A 20,683-nucleotide genomic window follows, 5' to 3' on the forward strand; every position below is an offset into this window, starting at 1 on the left:
TAATTGATTCATTTTCTTACCTTAAATTCAGGATAAAACGTGAAAAGGAAAGTCTCCCCAGTGCCATAAAAACAATCGCTAACTTTAAATGGTTCCGATGCTAGCGCACCAAATAGCTGCAGGCAAAGAACAGGATCATGGAAACAAGTTCATGAGGACATAGAGAACATTTCTTAAGCTACCAAATGATCTGATTTATTGTAAATGGGTTTATTTCATAGAAATTAACAGTATTCCCCTCCTGACACCCCTACCCTACTCATGCTTACACTAATGGCCGCTTCATCACCATCTATGTGCTCATGACTTGTGCTGTGCACTCCACAGTTAGTGCTGCCCAGCCCCAGATTTGAATGGGTGTTGGCCAGGTGCAGCAGGTGGAAGGGGCAGTGGAGCAGTGGGGAATAGAGCTGATGGTCATGGTTGGAAGTACTAGTGGAGCAATGGGGAACAGAGTTGACGGTACCATGCGACATTTCATTAAGCAGCAGCAGGCAGGATTAGTGCCACATCACCTAGCTGAGAACACTAAAACAGTACAACTAAGATAAAAGGGAGAAGTCAAAGGTGTCAAGAATTAGCAAAACAGAATGGAGTGTTGCAGGAAAGGGGTGTCAAAGGAAGTGTGAATCGTAGAATCATAGAAGCCTATCGTGTCCATGCCGACCAAGAGGCTATCCAGCTTAATCCCACTTTTCCGCTCTAGGTCCGTAACCCTTCAGATTATGGCACTTCAAGTGCACATGCAAGTACTTTTTCAATGTGATGAGGGTTTCTGCCTCTACCACGCTTTCAGGCAGTGAATTACAGATCCTCACAACCCTCTGCGTGAAGAAATTTCCCCTCAAATCCCCTCTAAACCTGCTACCAATTATTTTAAATTTGTTGACCCCTCTGCTATCCTCGAAATATCCACTATATCTATGCCCCTCCTAACTTTATACACCTCAATGAGGTCTCCCCTCAGCCTCCTCTGTTCCAAGGAAAACAAACCCAGCCTATCCAATCTGTCCTCATAGCTAAGATTCTCCACACCCAGTAACATCCTCGTAAATCTCCTCTGTACCCTCTCCAGTACAATCACATCCTTCCTATAATGCGGTGACCAGAACTGCACGCAGTACTCCAGCTGTGGCCTAACCAGTGTTTTATACTGTTCAAGCTCTTGTATTCTATGCCTTGGCTAATAAAGACAAGCATTCCGTATGCCTTCTTAACCATCTTATCTACCTGGCCTGCTACCTTCAGGGATCCGTGGACATACACTCCAAGGTCCCCTTGATCCTCTACACTTCTCAGTGTCCTACCAATTAATGTGTATTCCTTTTCCTTGTTAGACCTCCACAATGCATTACCTCACATTCTCTGGATTAAATTCCATTTGCCACTGTTCTGCCCACCTGACCAGTTGATTGATATCTAGATAGTTATGATATCTAGATAGATATCTTCCTGCAGTCCACAGCTTTCTTCTTCATTATCAACCACACAGCCGATTTTAATATCATCTGCAAACTTCTTAATTATACCCCCATATTCAAGTCTAGATCATTGATGTATACCACAAAAAACAAGGGACCCAATACTGAGACCTGCGGAACCCCACTGGAAACATCCTTCCAGTCACAAAAACACCCAACCACCATTACCCCTTTGCTTCCTGCCTCTGAGCCAATTTTGGATCCAACTTGGCACTTTGCCCTGGATCCCATGGGCTTTTACTTTCGTGACCAGTCTGCCATGTAGGACCTTATCAAATGCTTTGCTAAAATCCACATACACAACATCAAATGCACTGTCCTCATCGACCCTCCTGGTTACCTCCTTGAAAAATTCAATCAAGTTGCATGTGCATAAGGATATAGATTTATTATATTTTGTGCAGAAAATGTCAGTATTTGCAATGTTAATACTTTGTTGACAGTGAACAGTACTGTATATAATAAGAAGAAAGACTTGAATTTATATAGCGTCTTTCACAACCACCGGACGTCTCAAAGCGCTTTACAGTCAAGTACTTTTGGAGCATAGCCACTGTTGTAACGTGGGAAACGGGGCAGGCAATTTGCGCTCAGCAAGCTCCCACAAACAGCAAATTGATAATGACCAGATAATCTTTCTATATGCTGATTGAGGGATAAATATTGGCCAGGACACCAGGGATATAGTGCCATGGGGTCTTTTACATCCACCCGAGGGGGCAGACAGGGCCTCGGTTTAACGTTTCATCCAAAAGACGGCACCTCCGTCAGTGCAGCATTCCCTCAGCATTGCACTGGAAGTGTTAGCCTAGATTTTTGTGCTCAAATCCCTGGAGTGAGATTTGAACCCACAACCTTCTGACTCAGAGATGAGCGTGCTGCCCATTGAGCCACAGCTGATACCCAACAAACAATCTTTTTGTTTATGGGTGAAATAAAAGTAACAGTGTCCATGCTGTACCTGGCCGTCGCTGTCTTTAATAACTAGCAGCATTGGTGTATCGACACCCGTCATACTACGGTACAGTGTCTTTAGACTCATGCCATGCTTTGCAGTGCTGTAAATTAGAGTCCACGGGTAACCAACAGTTCGCGGAGGCAGATTTTTTGCAAGCTGAAATTCACACAAAAAAAAGAATTAGCAGAGTGAATATTTAAAAATCAAACGTAACAGGACTCAAAAACATTTTTAACAATGATATACTGTGCTATGCTATTGCAGGAGTGTGGTATTCCCACCACTGCCATAAAACAAGACAAAATCCACCTCTTTATGTTGGTCCTCCAACTGCGAATGATGGCATTCAGGTGCAGTTTAAAAAGTGTAGTTGAGGTCAAGGGTCACTGCTTCAGCACCATTTGCCTTGGCCTCAATCATCTACATTATGGATACCCCAAGACAAAACTCTTGCACTTGTGCAAACTGCTAGTGCAGGCTGATATCAAGCATAGTTTTTGTTAAATTGCCATTTTCTAAATGTACTTTTTTTTGGACTATTAGCTTTGAACTGTCTTCTGAAAATTGCATGGGAGGTTTGAACCATCATATCCTCTACCGGTCAAGTGAAGTGCTTTGCCAAACAAACTTAAATTTAAAAAAAATGCAGACATGTATAAATGAACAGTGTGTGTCCACAGAATAGTAGATTTAGCAATTCACAGTATTAAAAGGCTAACGCCCATCATGGCTGAAAAAAGATACAATCGCTAGCTGACTAATGCAGTCACTCTGTTTAATGGAGAGCTTTTTGGCAAATCCACATTGCTTGAAGAAGTTTACTTTCAAGAGACAGGTGCCAACAAGCTCCAGGTCTACAGCTCACACAAATCAGAATTTATGTTCCTTGATAAGGGTGCCAAATTACATGTTCACTTACTATCACACACAAGCCTCAAACAGCTGCGCAATTATACTGAAAGTCATGGCTGTGCCTGAAACCTAAAGCGGGAAAGGACGTCTATATGATCCATGTTGGGATTTAAACTGCTTTCTGCAAAATAATATGATACATCCCATAATGATGGCCATTAAACTACAGTGGTGACAAGCCAATTCACTCCAACAGGACAAATAAACCAAAGGTCTGCAAACCAAATCACATATTTGCGAAATAAAAGCACACTATATTCAACAAAAGCAACCTTTGAACAATCAAAGCTTTTAATCCATATATTTGCACAGCAACTTTAGTCGAGCGGCAGATTGCAGTCCAAAGTTGCTGTCCAAGATGTGCCGCTTCGTTGTCAGCTTCACGAAGACGGCATCTCATTGTCTGCCTCCCCATTGAACGGTGTGAAGTTACTGTATTTGCGCGGTAGATACAAACTAAACTCGCCACGGGAAGTTAAGCCTTGCCATTTCAAGTGCAAGTACCCATTTAATGATGCGATAATAGTTGAAGATTTATTAAAAAATCCTGTTTTTGGCACTTCTGGCTTATTTTGGCATTGTTTTAGTTTGATGGAACCATCTCATAAGTGGTGACCTAAAAGGGGCGCTTGTTGCGATGATTGCTGTTTAATGATCCTGGGGAATCCAGTGTCACCCTTATATTCCAATAAACCTGACAGTGAACATTAATAATTGCGTGCCTGGTGTCGCATTCCTTCAGGTATTAATTGATGTGTGGCGATTTTAAAAATGTCAAATTTAAAATGCAAAACATTTTTTTACTTTTCCTTTCTCTTTTTTCTCCATCGTAATCCAATCTCTCTTTCCCTTTCTTTATTTCGCTTTCTGTACCTGATTTAACATTTACACTTCCTTCTCGGTCCTTGCATTGTTTATTTCGCAAACCCCCAATCTGATTGGTTAAGGAAATACACAGTTGTTTGCCTTGTTCATTCAAGTCCTGATACCATTTCCCTCTCTGTGCCGTTATCAGCTCGAACTTTCAGAAAGTTGCCACGCAAAAACTTTAAAAACCTAAACATGCAAGGGCACGTTTAACAACAGATGCCCCGCCACAGCAAATTATGGCCCAATGTCAATATCGCATCTGGGATCTCATGATCGTTGTGCATGAAAGAGAGAGAGAGAAAGAAATAGAAGGACGGAGAAGGAAATAGGGTGCATTAGATACAGAAAGCGAAATAAGAAATAAGAAAAAGAGAATGGATTGAGAGAAAAAAAGACAGAAGGAAAAGTAAGATTTTTTTAAAAAATGAACAACCAGTTGTGTTTAGGAATTGTTGCATTAGTCCTTGAGAAGTTAATGACAGTGTGGGTGTGCGAAATTTACAAATATTCTTGACCCATGAAGAACACAACCAGCGGCGCTGGCCATTGTAATCAGGAACAGTGGAACTACTTTCATAGTAACATAGGATTGCTAGACGGAAAAAGACCACGGTCTATCTAATTCACCCTCCACCATCTTGGTAGTCACATAATACAACGATAATGGAGATGTTGACTAATCACAGCAATCAATCTCTATCCATTAGTCTATAACAGACCCAGACATGAGGTGAGAAAAACCTCAGTGGTGGAAAGCTTTGGAAAACATAGGTCCAAACTCACCTTTCTCTTCCCAAGCATACAACATGTATCAAATTACTCAAACTGCAAGAAATTACAAATTTCTGCAAGAAATCGATCCAATTTGTATTTCTGAGTGTCGGTATAGTTTTGTAGCCTGAAAATGATTGCCTTCTGACAAGATGGCACGGAAATATTGCCAAGACAAAAGTTTTAAAAACCTACAGGAACAATTCACTATCTGTTGGAATGAGACTCCACAGCTTCATTGTTCCCTTTCTGGGCCTCGGGCAGAGAATCATGTCAGAACTATAAACCACGTCATTAACAGGATCCTTACAATTTGAATTACCCCCACCGAGATTCATTTGCATTAACGCCGTAAATCCAGCAATTTCAAGACATAATATTATCAATGTGGAGGCTCACAGTGAGCTTGTAATTTTTTCAGTTTTTCGAGGCTAACAGCAGAGCAGCGCAAATCATCCAGCAATTTGTGGAGAATCACAACTCATGGCATATGTCTTTGTAAAAAAAAAAACCCAGCTATTTGCAGCAAACTAATAATGATGAGTGCTGCTAATTTGCATTATCTTTCCAGCAATTTCTAAGCTTATATTTTGAGTGGTCCAGAAATGTGCCAATGCCAATAGTGGTGTGGAATCTGTCCTATTAATACTGCGGGATTGATTCCATACTATTACTCAACAAACTAGGTCGCTGTTTAAAAGTTGGAATTTGTAACTATTTTGTGGGAGCCACAAAATCTTGGATGGCTTGGGGATGTTCTCCAGATGCCAATGATTAGAAAACCATGCTGCTGGATTGTAAAAAGAGGCCGAGTCTCTCGGCTTGCTCACACTTAAGAGGATGGGGACCTGAAATAAAAAAATAAACAGTAATCTACTCTTCTCATCTGCAGTATGTGAGCTTTGTTTAAATAAAGGCAATTATAAAAGGTGTGGTGAGAGCGGGGGAGAAATCTAAAGAAAACTGGAAGTCAGGAATGAGGAATGAACCTTTACAGAGCAGTGTGACTAGGGAAAACCACTGAAGTGGAGAGCACAATGGGTTTAAGAGAAGTATCTCAAAAACAAAAAGTAAGTATACTTTTATCTGTTTAAAAGCATTACGTTGGGTTGTAAAGCTTTTTGGGTGCCGAGGATGTGATAAGGCAATAGTTCTACAGAATCTAAGGAAACTTTCAGTGTATTTCTGGGAAAAGAAGTGATGAGAGATATGGTGAGAAGACATATACTTAGAGCTGCGATTCAACCAAAAAGTATCGAACAGTTTTGGGCCGAATAGCCTTAGTGCACTGATTCTCAATCCCACCCAAGAGGAAAGAAAATCTGAACAACTGCTCTCACATTTGGAGTGGGATCTGGAGGCAGTATATACACACAAGAATTTTCGCATTTAAAGAATAGAATATGGAAACCGGATTAAGATCAGTTTCACTCTTCGTACAGAACTCTCCCCCAGTGTCCAGTCGGGAGGTTGTTGGCAGCAGATCTCTGATCACAGATGTCCGGATGAAAACACCACAGCAGGGCAGAGACTAAGCATGTGGGAATGGAGCGCAAGGAATTCTAGTGTTTGGAGGTTGAGCAAGAAAGAATCATAGAAATTACAGCACAGAAGGAGGCCATTTGGCCCATCACGTTTGTGTCAGCCGAGAAAGAGCTATCCAGCCTAATCCCACTTTCTTGCTCCTAGTCATGCTGTAGCCCTGTAGGTTATGGCACTTCAAGTGCATATGCAGGTACTTTTTTTAAAAAAAAGTGATGAGAGTTTCTGCCTCTACCACCCTCATTCAGGAAATGAGTTCCAGACCCCCACAACACTCGAAGAATTTGTGTGTGTGCCTTTCTCCACTTTTAAACAAAGGTACACATTTATCAGTCCTCCAGTACCATGCCTGTACCTAGAGAAGATTGGAAAATGATGGCCAAAGCTTCCGCTGGAGAGCCGTTCCAGACGGCGGGCGAGTGACCGAACGCAGCGGGGTGGGGGGGTGGGGAGAAAGCCGTTCCAGACGGCGGGAGGGAGGGAAGGAGACAGAAGGCTGCAGGAAGCCTCAGAAATTGAGGAGCCATTTCCCGACGGCAAAAGGGGGAGGTCGTCGGGAAACGGCTGCCTCAACTTTCTGAGGCTTCCTGCAGCCTTCTCAGTGCTGATGTGCTGATGGCAATGTGCTTTTATTAAAAAATGTTCCAAAACTAAATATCTACAAAGAACTACAAAAATGGCCGAGTGCCAATGTTTCCTTCACACTGCGCGTGTGCGAACGCTCCAATGCGCAGCGTTGCCGGCAGGAAAAAAACAAATTTTCCCTCCCACGTACAAAATCGGCGCGAGTGTAGGCTCCGCCCCCCTGGGCGCCGCGCCAAACAGACAAGGAGCTGCAGGGCTCTCCAGAATCACGAGTTTTTTTTCCGGCGCCGTTTTAGGTGCGAAAAACGGGCGCCCAGCTCGGAGGGGCGCCCGTTTTTTATCGTGTGGAAACTTGGGCCCATTATTTTTATCTCATAATATTTCACACTCCTCCTCCTCAACTACAATGTCTGCAACATCCCTCTCTTTTTGAAGACAGATGCAAATTATTCATTAAGAACCATACTTATGTCTTGCCTCCACACACACATTTTGGTCTCCAATAGGCCCTACTCTTACTGTAGTAATCCTCTTGCTCTTTATGTATGTAAAACACCGTTGATTTTACTTGCCAATATTTTTTCACGCCCTCTTCTTTGCTTTCCTAATTTCTTTTTTAATTTCACCCATGCATTTCTATACTCCTCTAGGCTTTCTGTAGTATTGAGCTCTCGATATCTGACAAACTTCCTTTTTTTTGCTTTATACTACCCTGTATGCTCTTTGACATCTGGGGGGGGGGGGGGGGGGGGGGGGGGGCATTTGAGGGACCCACCAATGTCTCAAGGAATCTAAAGCTCTCCCCCCTGCACCATCTCTCCAGCCATGCATTAATTGCCCTATCCGCCTATTTCTGTATTCACAAGCATGTGGCATTGGAAGTAATCCATAAATTATTACTTTTGAGATCCTGCTGATTAATCTCTTTTCAAACTCCTGCGGGACCTCATCCCTCTTTCTACCTATGCCTTTGCAACAGATATGGACTACGTTCTCTGGCTGTTCACCTGAGATCCTTAATGCTTTGCAGACGCTCAGTGACATCCTTGAATGATCCCGAAGAAAACCCAATTCATCATCATAGGCAGTCCCTCGGAATCGAGGACGACTTGCTTCTAGGCTTAAAATGAGTCCTTAGGTGGCTGAACAGTCCAATACGAGAACCATAGTCCCTGTCACAGGTGGGACAGATAGTCGTTGTGGGTAAGGGAGGGTGGGACAGGTTTGCCGCACGCTCTTTCCGCTGCCTGCGCTTGATTTCTACGTGCTCTCAGCGATGAGACTCGAGGTGCTCAGCACTCTCCCGGATGAACTTCCTCCACTTAGGGCAGTCTTTGGCCAGGGACTCCCGGGTGTCAGTAGGGATGTTGCACTTTATCAGGGAGGCTTTGAGGCTGCCCTTGTAACGTTTTCTCTGCCCACCTTTGGCTTGTTTGCCGTGAAGGAGTTCAGAGTAGAGCGTTTGCTTTGGGAGTCTCGTGCCTGGCATGTGGAGCTGATCAGGTGTGCTTCAATTCTGGGGATGTTGGCCTGGTCGAGGATGCTAATGTTGGTGCGAAGGTCCTCCCAGGGGATTTGTAGGATCTTTCGGAGATATCGTTGGTGGTATTTCTCCAGCAACTTGAGGTGTCTGCTGTACATGGTCCATGTCTCTGAGCCATACAGGAGGGCAGGTATTACTACAGCCCTGTAGACCATGAGCTTGGTGGCGGATTTGAGGGCCTGGTCTTTGAACATTCTTTTCCTCAGGTGGCCGAAGGCTGCACTGGAGGCAGTGTTGAATTTCGTTGTCAACATCTGCTCTTGTTCATAAGAGGCTCCCGAGTTATGGGAAATGGTCCACATGGTCCAGGACCCGCCATGTTAGTTGAGTGGGGAACAGTGGTGCTGACAAAGTCGTCGAACACAAGGGATAGAGGAGAGCAGGAGAGCAAGAAGAGAAAGCACTTGAGCAAATAAATGAGAAGTTAAGCTCTACAGACATTTTTTGTATATTTACATGGGGCACAAAGAACTTCAATTTATATGGGGTCTTTCACATTCTCAATATCCTCGAGCCTTTCACAGCCAACTTGAGTAGCAGCTATTTATTTAGGCAACAGACAAATTTAACACAGCAAGAACCAACAATTATTTTTTTTAAGCAAAGTTAAGCCTATGGGATTAAAATTACAGTGCAGCATGGATATGGAATGAGCTGAGGGAGAGAAAGCAGAGAGTAGTTTTTCAGATTGAAGGGAGGTATACAGTGGTGTTCCACAAGTAGGACCACTGCATATATACACGAAACTCAGAAATGTAGTAAACACTGAGGATAATAAGAGACTTCAGGAGGACATAGACAAACTGATGAAATGGGCAGACATATGGCAGATGAAATTTAACGCAGTGAAGTGATACATTTTGGTAGGAAAAATGAGGAGAGGTAGTAGTATAAGCTAAAATGGTACAATTTTAAATGAGGTTCAGGAACAGAGAGATCTGGGGGTGTATGTATACAAATCATTGAATATGGTAGAACAAGTTGAGAAGGCTGTTGAAAAAAAGCATATGGGATCATTGGCTTTATTAATAGAGGCACAGAGCACAAAAGCAAGGACATTGTTAGGCCACACTGGCTAGGCCACAGCTTGAGTATTGTCTTCAATTCTGGACACCACATTTTAAGAATGATCTTAAGGCCTTAGAAAGGGTGCAGAATACCAGAGTGGTAACAGGGATGAGGGATTTCAGTTATGTGGAGAGACTTGAGAAACTGAGGTTTTCTCCTTGGAGCAGAGAAAGTTAAGAGATTTGATAAGGTGTTCAAAATCATAAATGGTTTTGATCGAGTAAATAAGGAGAAACCATTTCCAGTGGTAGAAAGGGACACAGATTTAAGGTGATTAGCAAAAGAACCAGAGGTGACATGATGAAAACACTGAATTGAGTTGCTATGATCTGGAATGCACTGCCTGAAAGGGTGGCGAAAGTAGATTTAATAATTTTCCAAAAGGAATTGGATAAATACTTGATGGGAGAAAAAATTCAGGGCTTTGGTGAAAGAACAGGTGAGTGGGACTAATTAGGTAGCTCTACCAAAGAGCCAGCACAGGCACAATAGGCCGAATGGCCTCCTTCTGTGCAGTTTAATTCTATGAATGAGGAATGAAATCAATGACAAGTTAATCTGTTTTGGTGGTGTTTGAGGGATAAATGTTGGCCAGGATACCCCTAGAATATAATCTAATATAAAAGAGGCACTAGAATACTTTGCTTGTATGGATGAGGAGGCTCATTGTGATTTTACCCACTTGTCAATGTGTTGAGCATCATTCTAACTTTGTTGACACGTTGGGGACAATTGCAATGTTGTTGAACATAAGCAGTTTGTCGAAATAAGACGACAAGATACACAAATATAAAAATAAAACCATTGATACTGAATTTTAAATGTCTGTTCATTTAGTTTCCTTAATTTAAACAAAGTTGTAATTTAAGAGTAGACAGTTTGAAACGCGACATTGCTCTTTGTGTATTAACCCGTGTAACTTATTCAAATACTTACCTGTTTCTTTGATTTCTTTCCATGGATCCCATGGCAAATAAATGTCTGCAATCTAATTTTATAATCTAAATGGTACAATTTTCAGGGGGCGTGCAAGAGCAGAGGGACCCGAGGATGCACATTAATAAATCCTTGAAGTTGGCAGGGCAAGTTGATAAGGCAGTTAAGAAAGCATATGGGATAGCTTTGCAAATAAGGGCAGTGAATACAAAACTAGGAAGTCACGCTAAACGTTTTCAAATCGCTGGTTCGGCCTCAGCTGGAGCATTTTATACAGTCCTGGGCTCTGCACTATAGGATGGATGGCAGCGTCTTTGGCCCTATGCCACTAATTCCATCCCCTTTCCAGTCGGAGTGTTCATAATCTTGGCATACTTGACCCCAAACTGAATTTTCGATCCCGTAACCTCTCCATCACAAACCCCACCTACTTCCATCTCCATATCATCTGTCTCTGCCTATCTGTTGCTGAAATACTCACCCAGGCCAATGCTCTCCTGGACGGCCTACCACCCTCAAACTTTAGCTTATCTGAAACTCTGCCCGTATTCTATGCCGCACCATGTCCTGCTTACCCATCACCCCTCTGCTTGCTAACCTACACTGGCTCCTGGTCTCCCAACACTTCTAATTTAAAATTCTCATTTTTGTGCTGAAATTCATACATGTCCTCCACCCTCCCTCTCTTTCTCCATACCCTCCTCGCGACCTACAACCCTCCAAAAGCTTACCATTCCTGCCCCTTTCATTCCACAATTGGCAGCAGTGCCTTTTGCCATCTCAACCCCAAGCTTCGGAACACCTTTGAGCTTCTCCTTAAAGCCCACCTCTCTGACTAAGCTTTTGGTCATCCTTCCGCATATTGCACCCTATTTTTCCAGATAATGCATCTGTGAAGTGCCTTTGGAGGTGTGCTACATTAAAGGTGCAAATTGTTGTTGTATTCCTTTTTTATAATGTTGAAGTGTTTTGCTGTCTGCTTTATGAGCTCCCCCATTCGGCCATCCAGTGCTCTGCACAATCTCAGCTTGGCAATTACAACTATCACTTCGTCTTTTACAGGTTCAATGCTACCAGTTTTAAATGATCTTTGTGAGTCATTGCGAGCAGTCCTGTCTGCTTGAGCTGGGGAATCATAAGAAATAGGAGGAGTAGGCCTTTTGGCCCCTCTACCCTGCTCCGTCATTCAATAAGATCATGGCTGATCTGATCATGGACTCAGCTCCAATTTCCTGCCCACTCCTCATAATCCTTTATCACTCAAAAATCTGTCCATCTCTGTCTTAAATATATTCAATGACCCAGCCTCCACAGATCTCTGGGCAGAGAATTCCAGATTTACAACTATCAGAAGAAATTTCTTCTCATCTCAGTTTTAAATGGGCGGCCCCTTATTCTAGTTTTAGTTTCCCCTACGAGTGGAAATATCCTCTCTGCATCCACCTTGTCGAGACCCCCCATTATTTTATGTTTCAATAAAATCACCTCTCATTCTTCTGAACTCCAATGAGTATAGGCCCAATCTATCTTCATAAGTCAACACCCTCGTCCCCGGAATCAACCTAATAAACATTCATTCTCTAAACAGCCTCCTATTCCTTAAATACGGAGACCAAAACTGTACACAGTACTCCAGATGTGGCCTCACCAATACCCTGCACAGTTGTAGCAGGACTTCTCTGCTTTTATACTCGGAGGCGGGAGGGTTCGAAGAGGGTGAGAAACGAGACCGGGGGAGGGGGGGACGGGGACGGGAAGAGACGGGGCAAGGGACCGGGGGGGGGGGGGGGGGGGGGGGAGGGGGGAGACCAGGTTGGGGGGGCAGGAGAGGCAAGAGACTAGCGGGGTGAGAGACTAACGTGAGTGAGATTAGTGAGCGAGACTGAAGGAGTAAATAAGGCTTTATTAGACCGTTTATATTATTGCCGAACACTAGAAAATACTACAATCCATTTAAAAATACAACTAACTGTGGAGAACTATAAAGATGTGTAATATGAAACAAACCAGTCAGATCTGTGTCCATACTTAACATCCAGTAAGACCTGCTTTTTCAGCACAGTGTTAAGGTCCGGTGGTAAACGGATCTTAATAATGAAACTTCCATTTTTGGCGGTAATATGTTGGCAGACAGTATCGAATACTGACTGTCGATAATGAATGCGGAATTTACCGCCGGGCGGTATCTGGGCGATTTGAGGGGTTCTAGTGAGCAAGAGGAATTAAAGGAAATTATTATTATGAAGAACATAGTGCTGGAGAAACTAATGGGACTGAAGGCAGATATATCCCCAGGGCCTGATGATCTGCATCCCAGAGTACTAAAAGAGGGAGCCATGGAAATAATAGATGCATTGGTTGTCATCTTCCAAAATTCTATAGATTATGAAACAGTTCCTGCAAATGTAATACCACTATTTAAAAAAGGAGGGAGAGAAAACAGGAAACTACAGACCGGTTAGCCTGACATCAGTAATAGAGAGAATGCTGGAGTCTATTATAAAGGATGTGATAACGGCACACTTAGATAATATCAACGGAATTAAACAAAGTCAACATGGATTTATGAAAAGAAAATCATGTTTGACAAACCTACTGGAGTTTTTTTTTTTAAGGATATAACTGATAGAATAGATAAGGGAGAACCAGTGTATTTGGATTTTCAGAATGCCTTTGTTAAAGTCCTACATAAGAGGTTAGTGTGCAAAATTAGAGCACATAAGATAGGATTGGCATGAATTGAAAATTGGTTAACTGACAGGAAACAGAGTAGGAATAAACGGGTCTTTTTCGGGGTGACGGGGAGTGAATGGTGGGGTACCATAGGGATCAGTGCTTGGGCCCCAGCTATTCACGATATATATAAATATATCTATATATATATAAATATATATATATACACAAATATAAATATATATTATATATATATATATATATATATATATAATTAAATAATTTGGATAAAAGAACCAAATGTAATATTTCCAAGTTTGCCGATGACACAAAACTAGGTGGGGTTGTGAGGAGGATGCAAAGATACTGCGACGATTTAGACAGGTTGAGTGAATGGGCAAACACATGGCAGATTCGGTATAACGTGGATAAATGTGAATTTATCCTCTTGGGTAGGAAAAACATAAGGACAAAGTATTATTTAAATGGTGATGGCTTGGGAAGCATTGATGTACAGAAGGACCTGGGTGTCTTTGTACACCAGTCACTGAAAGCAAACATGCAGGTACAGCAAGCAGTTAGGAAGGCAAATGGTATGTTGGCCTTCATTGCAAGAGGATTTGAGTACAGGAGCAAGGATGTCTTACTACAGTTATACAGAGCCTTGGTGAGACTGCATTTCGAGTAGTGTGTGCAGTTTTGGTCTCCTTACCCAAGAAAGGATATACTTGCCATATAGAGGGAGTGCAGCGAAGGTTCACCAGACTGATTCCTGGGATGGCAGACTGACATATGAGGAGAGATTGGGTTGACGAGGCCTGTATTCAACTAGAGTTTAGAAGAATGAGAGGGGATCTCATTGAAACGTATAAAATTCTGACTGGGTTGGATAGACTGGATGCGGGGAGGATGTCACCCCTGGCTGGGAAGTCTAGAACATGGAGTCACAGTCTCAGGATACAGGGTAGGAAATTTAGGACCGAGATGAGGAGAAATGTTTTCACTCAGCGGGTGGTGATCCTGTGGAATTCTCTACCACAGAAGGCTGTGGCGGCCAAGTCACTGAAGAGGGAGATAGATAGACTTCTAGAAACAAAAAGGCATGGGGGAAAAAACAGGAATATGGTGTTGAGATGAGAGGATCAGCCATGCCGACTCGAAGGGCCAAATGGTCTACCACTGCTCCTAATTTCTATGTTTCTATGAAACTCTAGCCCTGTAACTTGATCAGTAGTAACAATGGATATGGAAACAAACCAACTGCTGGTTCATATATACGGCACTCAGAATCAACTCAAGCCTGCCTAATGACCAAGCAATTATTTTTCGATGATCACTCAATTTCTATCTTTAGACACGAGCAGAAATATTCTATAGTATATTGGGATGAAATTTTGTAGCAGACAGAACTGCAAAAAGTATGGTGTCTCATCTCTGTCCTTTGAATTGAGTATTGACGATTTAATCATAAGTAAAAGCCCAGCAATCCTCCCAAACCAATATATTTAGTTCTTGCCTCTGTACCACCAGGAGTTCTATTTGAGCAATTTATTGGAAGAGATAGCTCTGCCTCTTTAACTTTCTATAATTTCCTTGGGTTACTCGCACCATTCTCAGACCAAGTAATGGGAGGACAGTGTGCTTATGAACATTCATCAATATGTGGCCAGTTGCACACCCTCTATTTACGAATTGCACAGTATTCATGTTTTTTGAGAGCTATATTCTCCATAAACATTCTCCATAATGTAGGAGATTTACCAGAATGGTACCAGGGATGAGTGACTTCAGTTATACGGAGAGATTACAGAAGCTGGGATTGTTCTCCTTAGAGCAGAGAAGGTTAAGGGGGAGGGAGTTAATAGAAGTGTTCAAAAAAATGAAGGGTTTTGATGGAGAAACTGTTTTCACTGGCAGGAGGGTCCATAACCAGAGGATGCAGATTTAAGATAAATGGCAAAAAAGCAAGGGAGGAGATAAGGAGACATTTTGTTATACAACAAATTGTTGTGATCTGAAATGCACTGCCTGAAAGGGTGGTGGAAGCACACTCAACAGTAACTTTCAAAAGGGAATTGGATATAACTTGAAAAGGAAAAATTTTCAGGGTTATGGGTAAAGAGCAGTGTGACTAATTGGATAGCTCCTTCAAAGAGCAGACACAGGCATGATAGGCCGAATGGCCTTGTTCTGTGTTGATATTCTTTCTTGGAACACCTATTGGTAAAACGGGATTACCAAATCCTTTTACTTTTGTGATTTTCATATAATTTAAATCTGGTTGCAACATGCAGGATCCTCTGGCAAGCCCAATAACTACTTTGTAATAGTTTTATGCTTCGATTTAGGGCTTTGATTTTGAAAGGGGGCGCCAACTATGCACGAGCTCCATAGCATCTGGAGAGGTGGGCCGGAAAGATTGAGTGGCATTGCATTATTCAAAAGGTCCTCACATTATTAAGTACCAGCCTCAAATTTCTGCAGCCAGTTTAATTTTTTTTTAAAAAACAGTGCAAGGCAGTAATTTCCTGAAACTTATGGGGAGGTTGTGGGCGAACTCCCATTTAAGCGAGCCTCAAGGGGAGTAGCGCAAATCATTCAGAAATTTGTAGTGATTCGCAACGCACAGCAAATCTCTTATTGGCCACAAATTGTTAGGTTATAGCCGCACTAATAATGGCGTTCACACTAAATTCACCGTTATTTTGCCAGCAAATTCTGGACCTAAATTTAAAAAAAGTTCCCTGAAATTGAGATTTTACTTTAAGCTGTCAGAACATGTAAATTATTTAAATATAAAGGGGAAAATGGTAATTGCCACCTTTCTATGAAGAATTTCTTCATTTCCTGAAGCACACTATTAAAAAAGGATACACACAACACAGCGGGGCTGAAATTCTAGTCGAAGGCTTCCCGGGGGCAACTGTCTCCGACCTGAAACATGTCTATGAATTTACCTGGTGGTCCAGGAGGAGCATGCGATTCCGCTGGGGAGGTCTTCTCTTCCCGCGCTGCGGAGCGCGCTCCCGTCCTCCTGGTTCCCATGCAGAAGGTGCAGTCACGTGTGACTGCTCAGCCAATCAGGTACAGTATTCCACAGCTTTCTCATTCATAGCAATAAGAGCTCCGTATCTAAGAGTTCTCATTGCTATTAATGAGAAAAAAAAGACACTAAACAAATGTAATAAAAATTTTTTTAAAAACCTCACATAATTAGAATTTCCGAGTTTTTAAGAAGGTGTTTTTTTAATTTAATTTAATTATATTTTTGTATGGTTTTAAACACTTGTAAAAGTAGGCTATGCACCTGCTTTTATCAGGCGCAAGAATTTTGAGGACATTTGCTGGGCAAGATATGGGTAAATACTGCAATCTTGCCCTTGCAAATGTCCTCGCTCCCGAGATTTGTGCGATCGGTCAAGCTCCAGCTTTTGCGATGCCTTCTTGGGTCCGTAGACACTCCATACGGACCCGGGGAGGCCGGAATTTCCAGGCCAGTATTAACTCCACCCAGTCACTGTGGAGGATTCCGAAAGAAAAATCTACTGTATCACCTTTTCCAGGTTCTAATTACCAAGTTAAGTACATTTTCAACAGCAACGACTTGTATAGTGCCTTTAATGTAGTAAAATGTCCCAAGCTACTTTTAAACATTTTGAACATATGTTCTGAGCACTAATGACAGTACCTTTTCAATCTGATCCGTTTGGAGCAGGTCACTTTTTTCAGTTAGGTTTGGCCGAAATGTTTCAGGCTCCAAGTCGGGCTTCGCAGTTGTATTTTGCCTCAGACTGGTTTCTTCTCGAGTTGTTATCTAAAAGCAGGGACAATATTAACAACCAAAACTCTCTACCAGTTACCTGCAGTGATTACCGTGAACTGAAAAAGATACTGGTCTATGTTCTCATACAACAAACAGCAAGTGCAGGCTACAACTAAGCGGCAATCCCAGAGTGTTTCAGGCATCACTTCTCAAATACAGCACGTTTTTCAAAATTAAAGTCATAAGCTCAGAAGCAAAACTCCTGTATTTTTGTTTGTACAACAAATTTAATGTGGCATCCTCAATTTTTCACAGCAAATTTAAATAAGGTTTTGGTAGCAGACTGCAAGGAAAAAGTGCAAGAAGTCAGGAATTCTTAAAATGAGAGTCAGAATTCTGATCAAAACATCTTCGCATTAGCTCACATTTGAATTTGAAAACCCAGGTACTAATATAAAAAGGTGACTAAAATAAACAAAACTTCACTTTAAGGACAATAATTTCCCCGGTCTTAATTTCCCTCTGTGTACTTTAAATTTTCACATGGCTAAAATTCGGCAATGTCATTTCAACAATGTCACTGCCATTATCAATGTAGAGTGCAGGATCAGTGCTGCCACTGACAAGCTGGGATGCACAGCTATTCAACAATACAGCATTACTATTGGAGTCTATGATGAAAGTTTAGAAGAATTCAGGCAATTAAAGAGAGAATTTATTGTAAATACACTACATTAGGATGAGGCACAATCATCACAGACTCTTTGCTCAACTTCCGCAATCTCATCAGCAAAGATTTTCCTCCACATCAAATTCTGCAGTAAAACAAATTACAGAAACTACTCATTGTCACAATGGTCATGTGATAACGAGCGCACAGTTTGCAAAGAACCTACTATGATTTGGAGGGCAGAAAATTCCTAATTTTCCCCCCTTCCCACAATTAACTTCCCTTCATGCAATGTGTTTCATTCAACCAACTATTACACACCACTGCACCACAAGTGTATCCAAAAATAAGGAATTTTCTGCTAGGCTTTGGTAAAGTGCTGCTGCTAAGGCAAATACGATGCAAGTGTGTTTGCCACTGATAAATATCTGGGATGCACAGAGCCACATCTGCTCTAATTCTTTGGGCAAATGTATAATGGGTTTAACTACAGATGGGGCACCTTAAGACGTCTGCAGAGCTTGCGCAGTTCTTCAGCATTAAGAGCATCGATCCTGCGATGGTACTCAGTCACTGATACCACCTGAATACAGAGACAGGAAAAAAAGAATTCCACGAAAATTTTAAAAAGGAAGATATACAGGTGAAGAGGAAGGACAGAAAACAGGAATGCAAAATCTGGAAGGGAATTGCAAAGGAAGAATACAGGCAGCTATGGGGGGGGGGAGCGGAGCAGAGATGGGCAAAGACAGCAGGTTTCTTTGACAGTTAACAACCCACACGATACCTGAAAATATAAATAAATTAAATCATAAGGCAAAGTGGTTTTGAATAATGAAATACTTCAGTCTACCGATTATAGCAATTTGCACACATCAGTTCTGCAATTATAACTGCACTATCTGAAGAATATTCTAATTCTCTGCAGAGAGCTGTCCAGATGACCAATGTATATAGATCACTTTCTGAGATAACAGCCACACACACACATATTATATATAGTATATATATATGTAGACCACTTATGTCAATTGATTTTTATACTTTTAATTTCTGGAGAACGTAGACTAATCCTTGAAATTGTTGAATCCTTGCACTCATAAAAGATGAGAAACGTTAGTACTAGAAATGGAACACATTTGGAAATTTAACAAATTGAAGTTCATGAATATTAGTCAGATGCAGAGTAAAGCTCTCTCTACTTTGCATCAACAATGTGACTGTATTTCAATCTCAGAGCACCAAGATCAATTCTCATTTCTCATCTATTCTTCTCTCTTTATTCCACCAAAAAATCCTTCCAAATGAAAGCTGAACAAGGTGAATTTAGTGCTAGCAGGTACATTCTCTGGGCAGTTTTGTTCTACAGGCTTTTCCCATTAGGAAGTGAATTGAGACTGCACAACCATAGTTCAGATATTTCCTTTTAAAGCCGTAAGAGATGACATTCATCGAATCATAGAAATTTACGGCACAGGAGGCCATGTGGCACATCGTGTCTGTGCTGGCTAAAAAGGAGCTGTTCAGCCTAATCCCACTATCCAGCTCTTGATACTTTATAAATGTGGTGAGGGTCTTTGCATATACGAGCCTTTCAGACAGCGAGTTCCAAACCCCCACCACCCTCTGGGTGAAAGCATTTCTCAACTTCCCTCTAATCTTTCTACTAATTACCTTAAATCTATGCCCCCATTTAGCTATGAGGGAAGATTGGATAGGCTGGGTTTGTTTTCTTTGGAACAGTGGAGGCTGAGGGGAGACTTAATTGAGGCGTATAATATTATCAAGAACCTAGACAGAGTGGATAGGAAGGACCTATTTCCCTTCCCTGCTCTTGTATGCTATGCCTCGGCTAATAAAGGAAAGTATTCCATATACTTACTTAACCACGACATCTACCTGGCGTGCTACCTTCAGGGAACTGAAGATCTCCAAGGTCTTACTGTTCCTCTACACTCAGTGTCATTTCATTTATTGTGTATTCCCTTGCCTTGTTAGCCCTCCCCAAATGCATTACCTCACACATTCATCCCATCAGTCTAATGCGAATTAGAAGCATATTCTCTGCATGCTAATCTATGTCACCCAATTCCTATTCCCTAGAAGCCCCAATGTGATTACAATTGCATATCAAAAACCTGGATGTTCTTGCACTGTCATTTAGTTGTAGCAACACTTAAAAATGGTTGGTAGATTTTTTCCTGCTGCGATGGCAATGAAGAAAGAAAATTAAAGAGTAGGACCTCAAAGGTAGTAATCTCCGGGTTACTACCGGTGCCACGTATTCATGAGTACAAGAATAGAAGGATAAATAGGATGAACATGTCACTGGAAAGTTGGTGTAGGAGGGAGGGCTTTAAATTCTTGAGGCATTGGGACCGCTTCTGGGGGTGATGGGACCTGTACAAACCTGACAGGTTGCACCTCAACAGCGCCGGGACCAATATCCTCGCGGGGAGTTTTGCTAGTGCTGTTGGGGAGAGTTTAAACTAGCTTTGCAGGGGAATGGGAACCTGAGAACAAATTCAAGAGGGAAGGAAGTAAAGCAGAAATTGGATAGTAAGAATCTAGAAAGTGAATCTGTAAAACAAGGCTGAGTAAGTAGTAAGCAAGGAGGTCTTCCTGTGCTGAATGATATAAACTTTAATGCAAGGAGTATAGCAAATAAGGCGGATGAGCTAAGAGCACATATAGATACTTGGGAGTATGACATTATAGCCATTGCAGAAACATGGCTGAAAAAAGGGCAGATTTGGCCGATCAATATTTCTGGCTACAGGATTTTTAGACAAGATAGAAAGGGGGGTAAAAAGAGGGGGGGGGGGAAGGGGTGTCACGGTATTGATTAAAGAAACTATTAGAGCAGTGAGGAGGGATGATATGTTAGAGGGATCATCAAATGAGGCCATAT

General features: G+C 41.9%; 1 protein-coding gene across 1 annotated transcript in view; it reads right to left on the reverse strand.

Moving 5' to 3' along the window:
• Window positions 1-8: 8 nt before the first annotated feature.
• Window positions 9-20,683, reverse strand: part of LOC139263072 (oxidation resistance protein 1-like) — a 203,781-nt gene continuing 183,106 nt past the window's right edge. Inside the window, exons 9-11 of the mRNA XM_070878644.1 lie at window positions 17,028-17,153; window positions 2,443-2,595; window positions 9-116 (exon numbers count right to left, since the gene is read on the reverse strand). Coding sequence (XP_070734745.1) covers window positions 9-116; window positions 2,443-2,595; window positions 17,028-17,153 — 387 coding nt within the window. The remainder of the gene's footprint in view (window positions 117-2,442; window positions 2,596-17,027; window positions 17,154-20,683) is intronic.

Source organism: Pristiophorus japonicus, chromosome 1, assembly GCF_044704955.1.
Source record: "Pristiophorus japonicus isolate sPriJap1 chromosome 1, sPriJap1.hap1, whole genome shotgun sequence".
Lineage (NCBI taxonomy): Eukaryota > Metazoa > Chordata > Chondrichthyes > Pristiophoridae > Pristiophorus > Pristiophorus japonicus.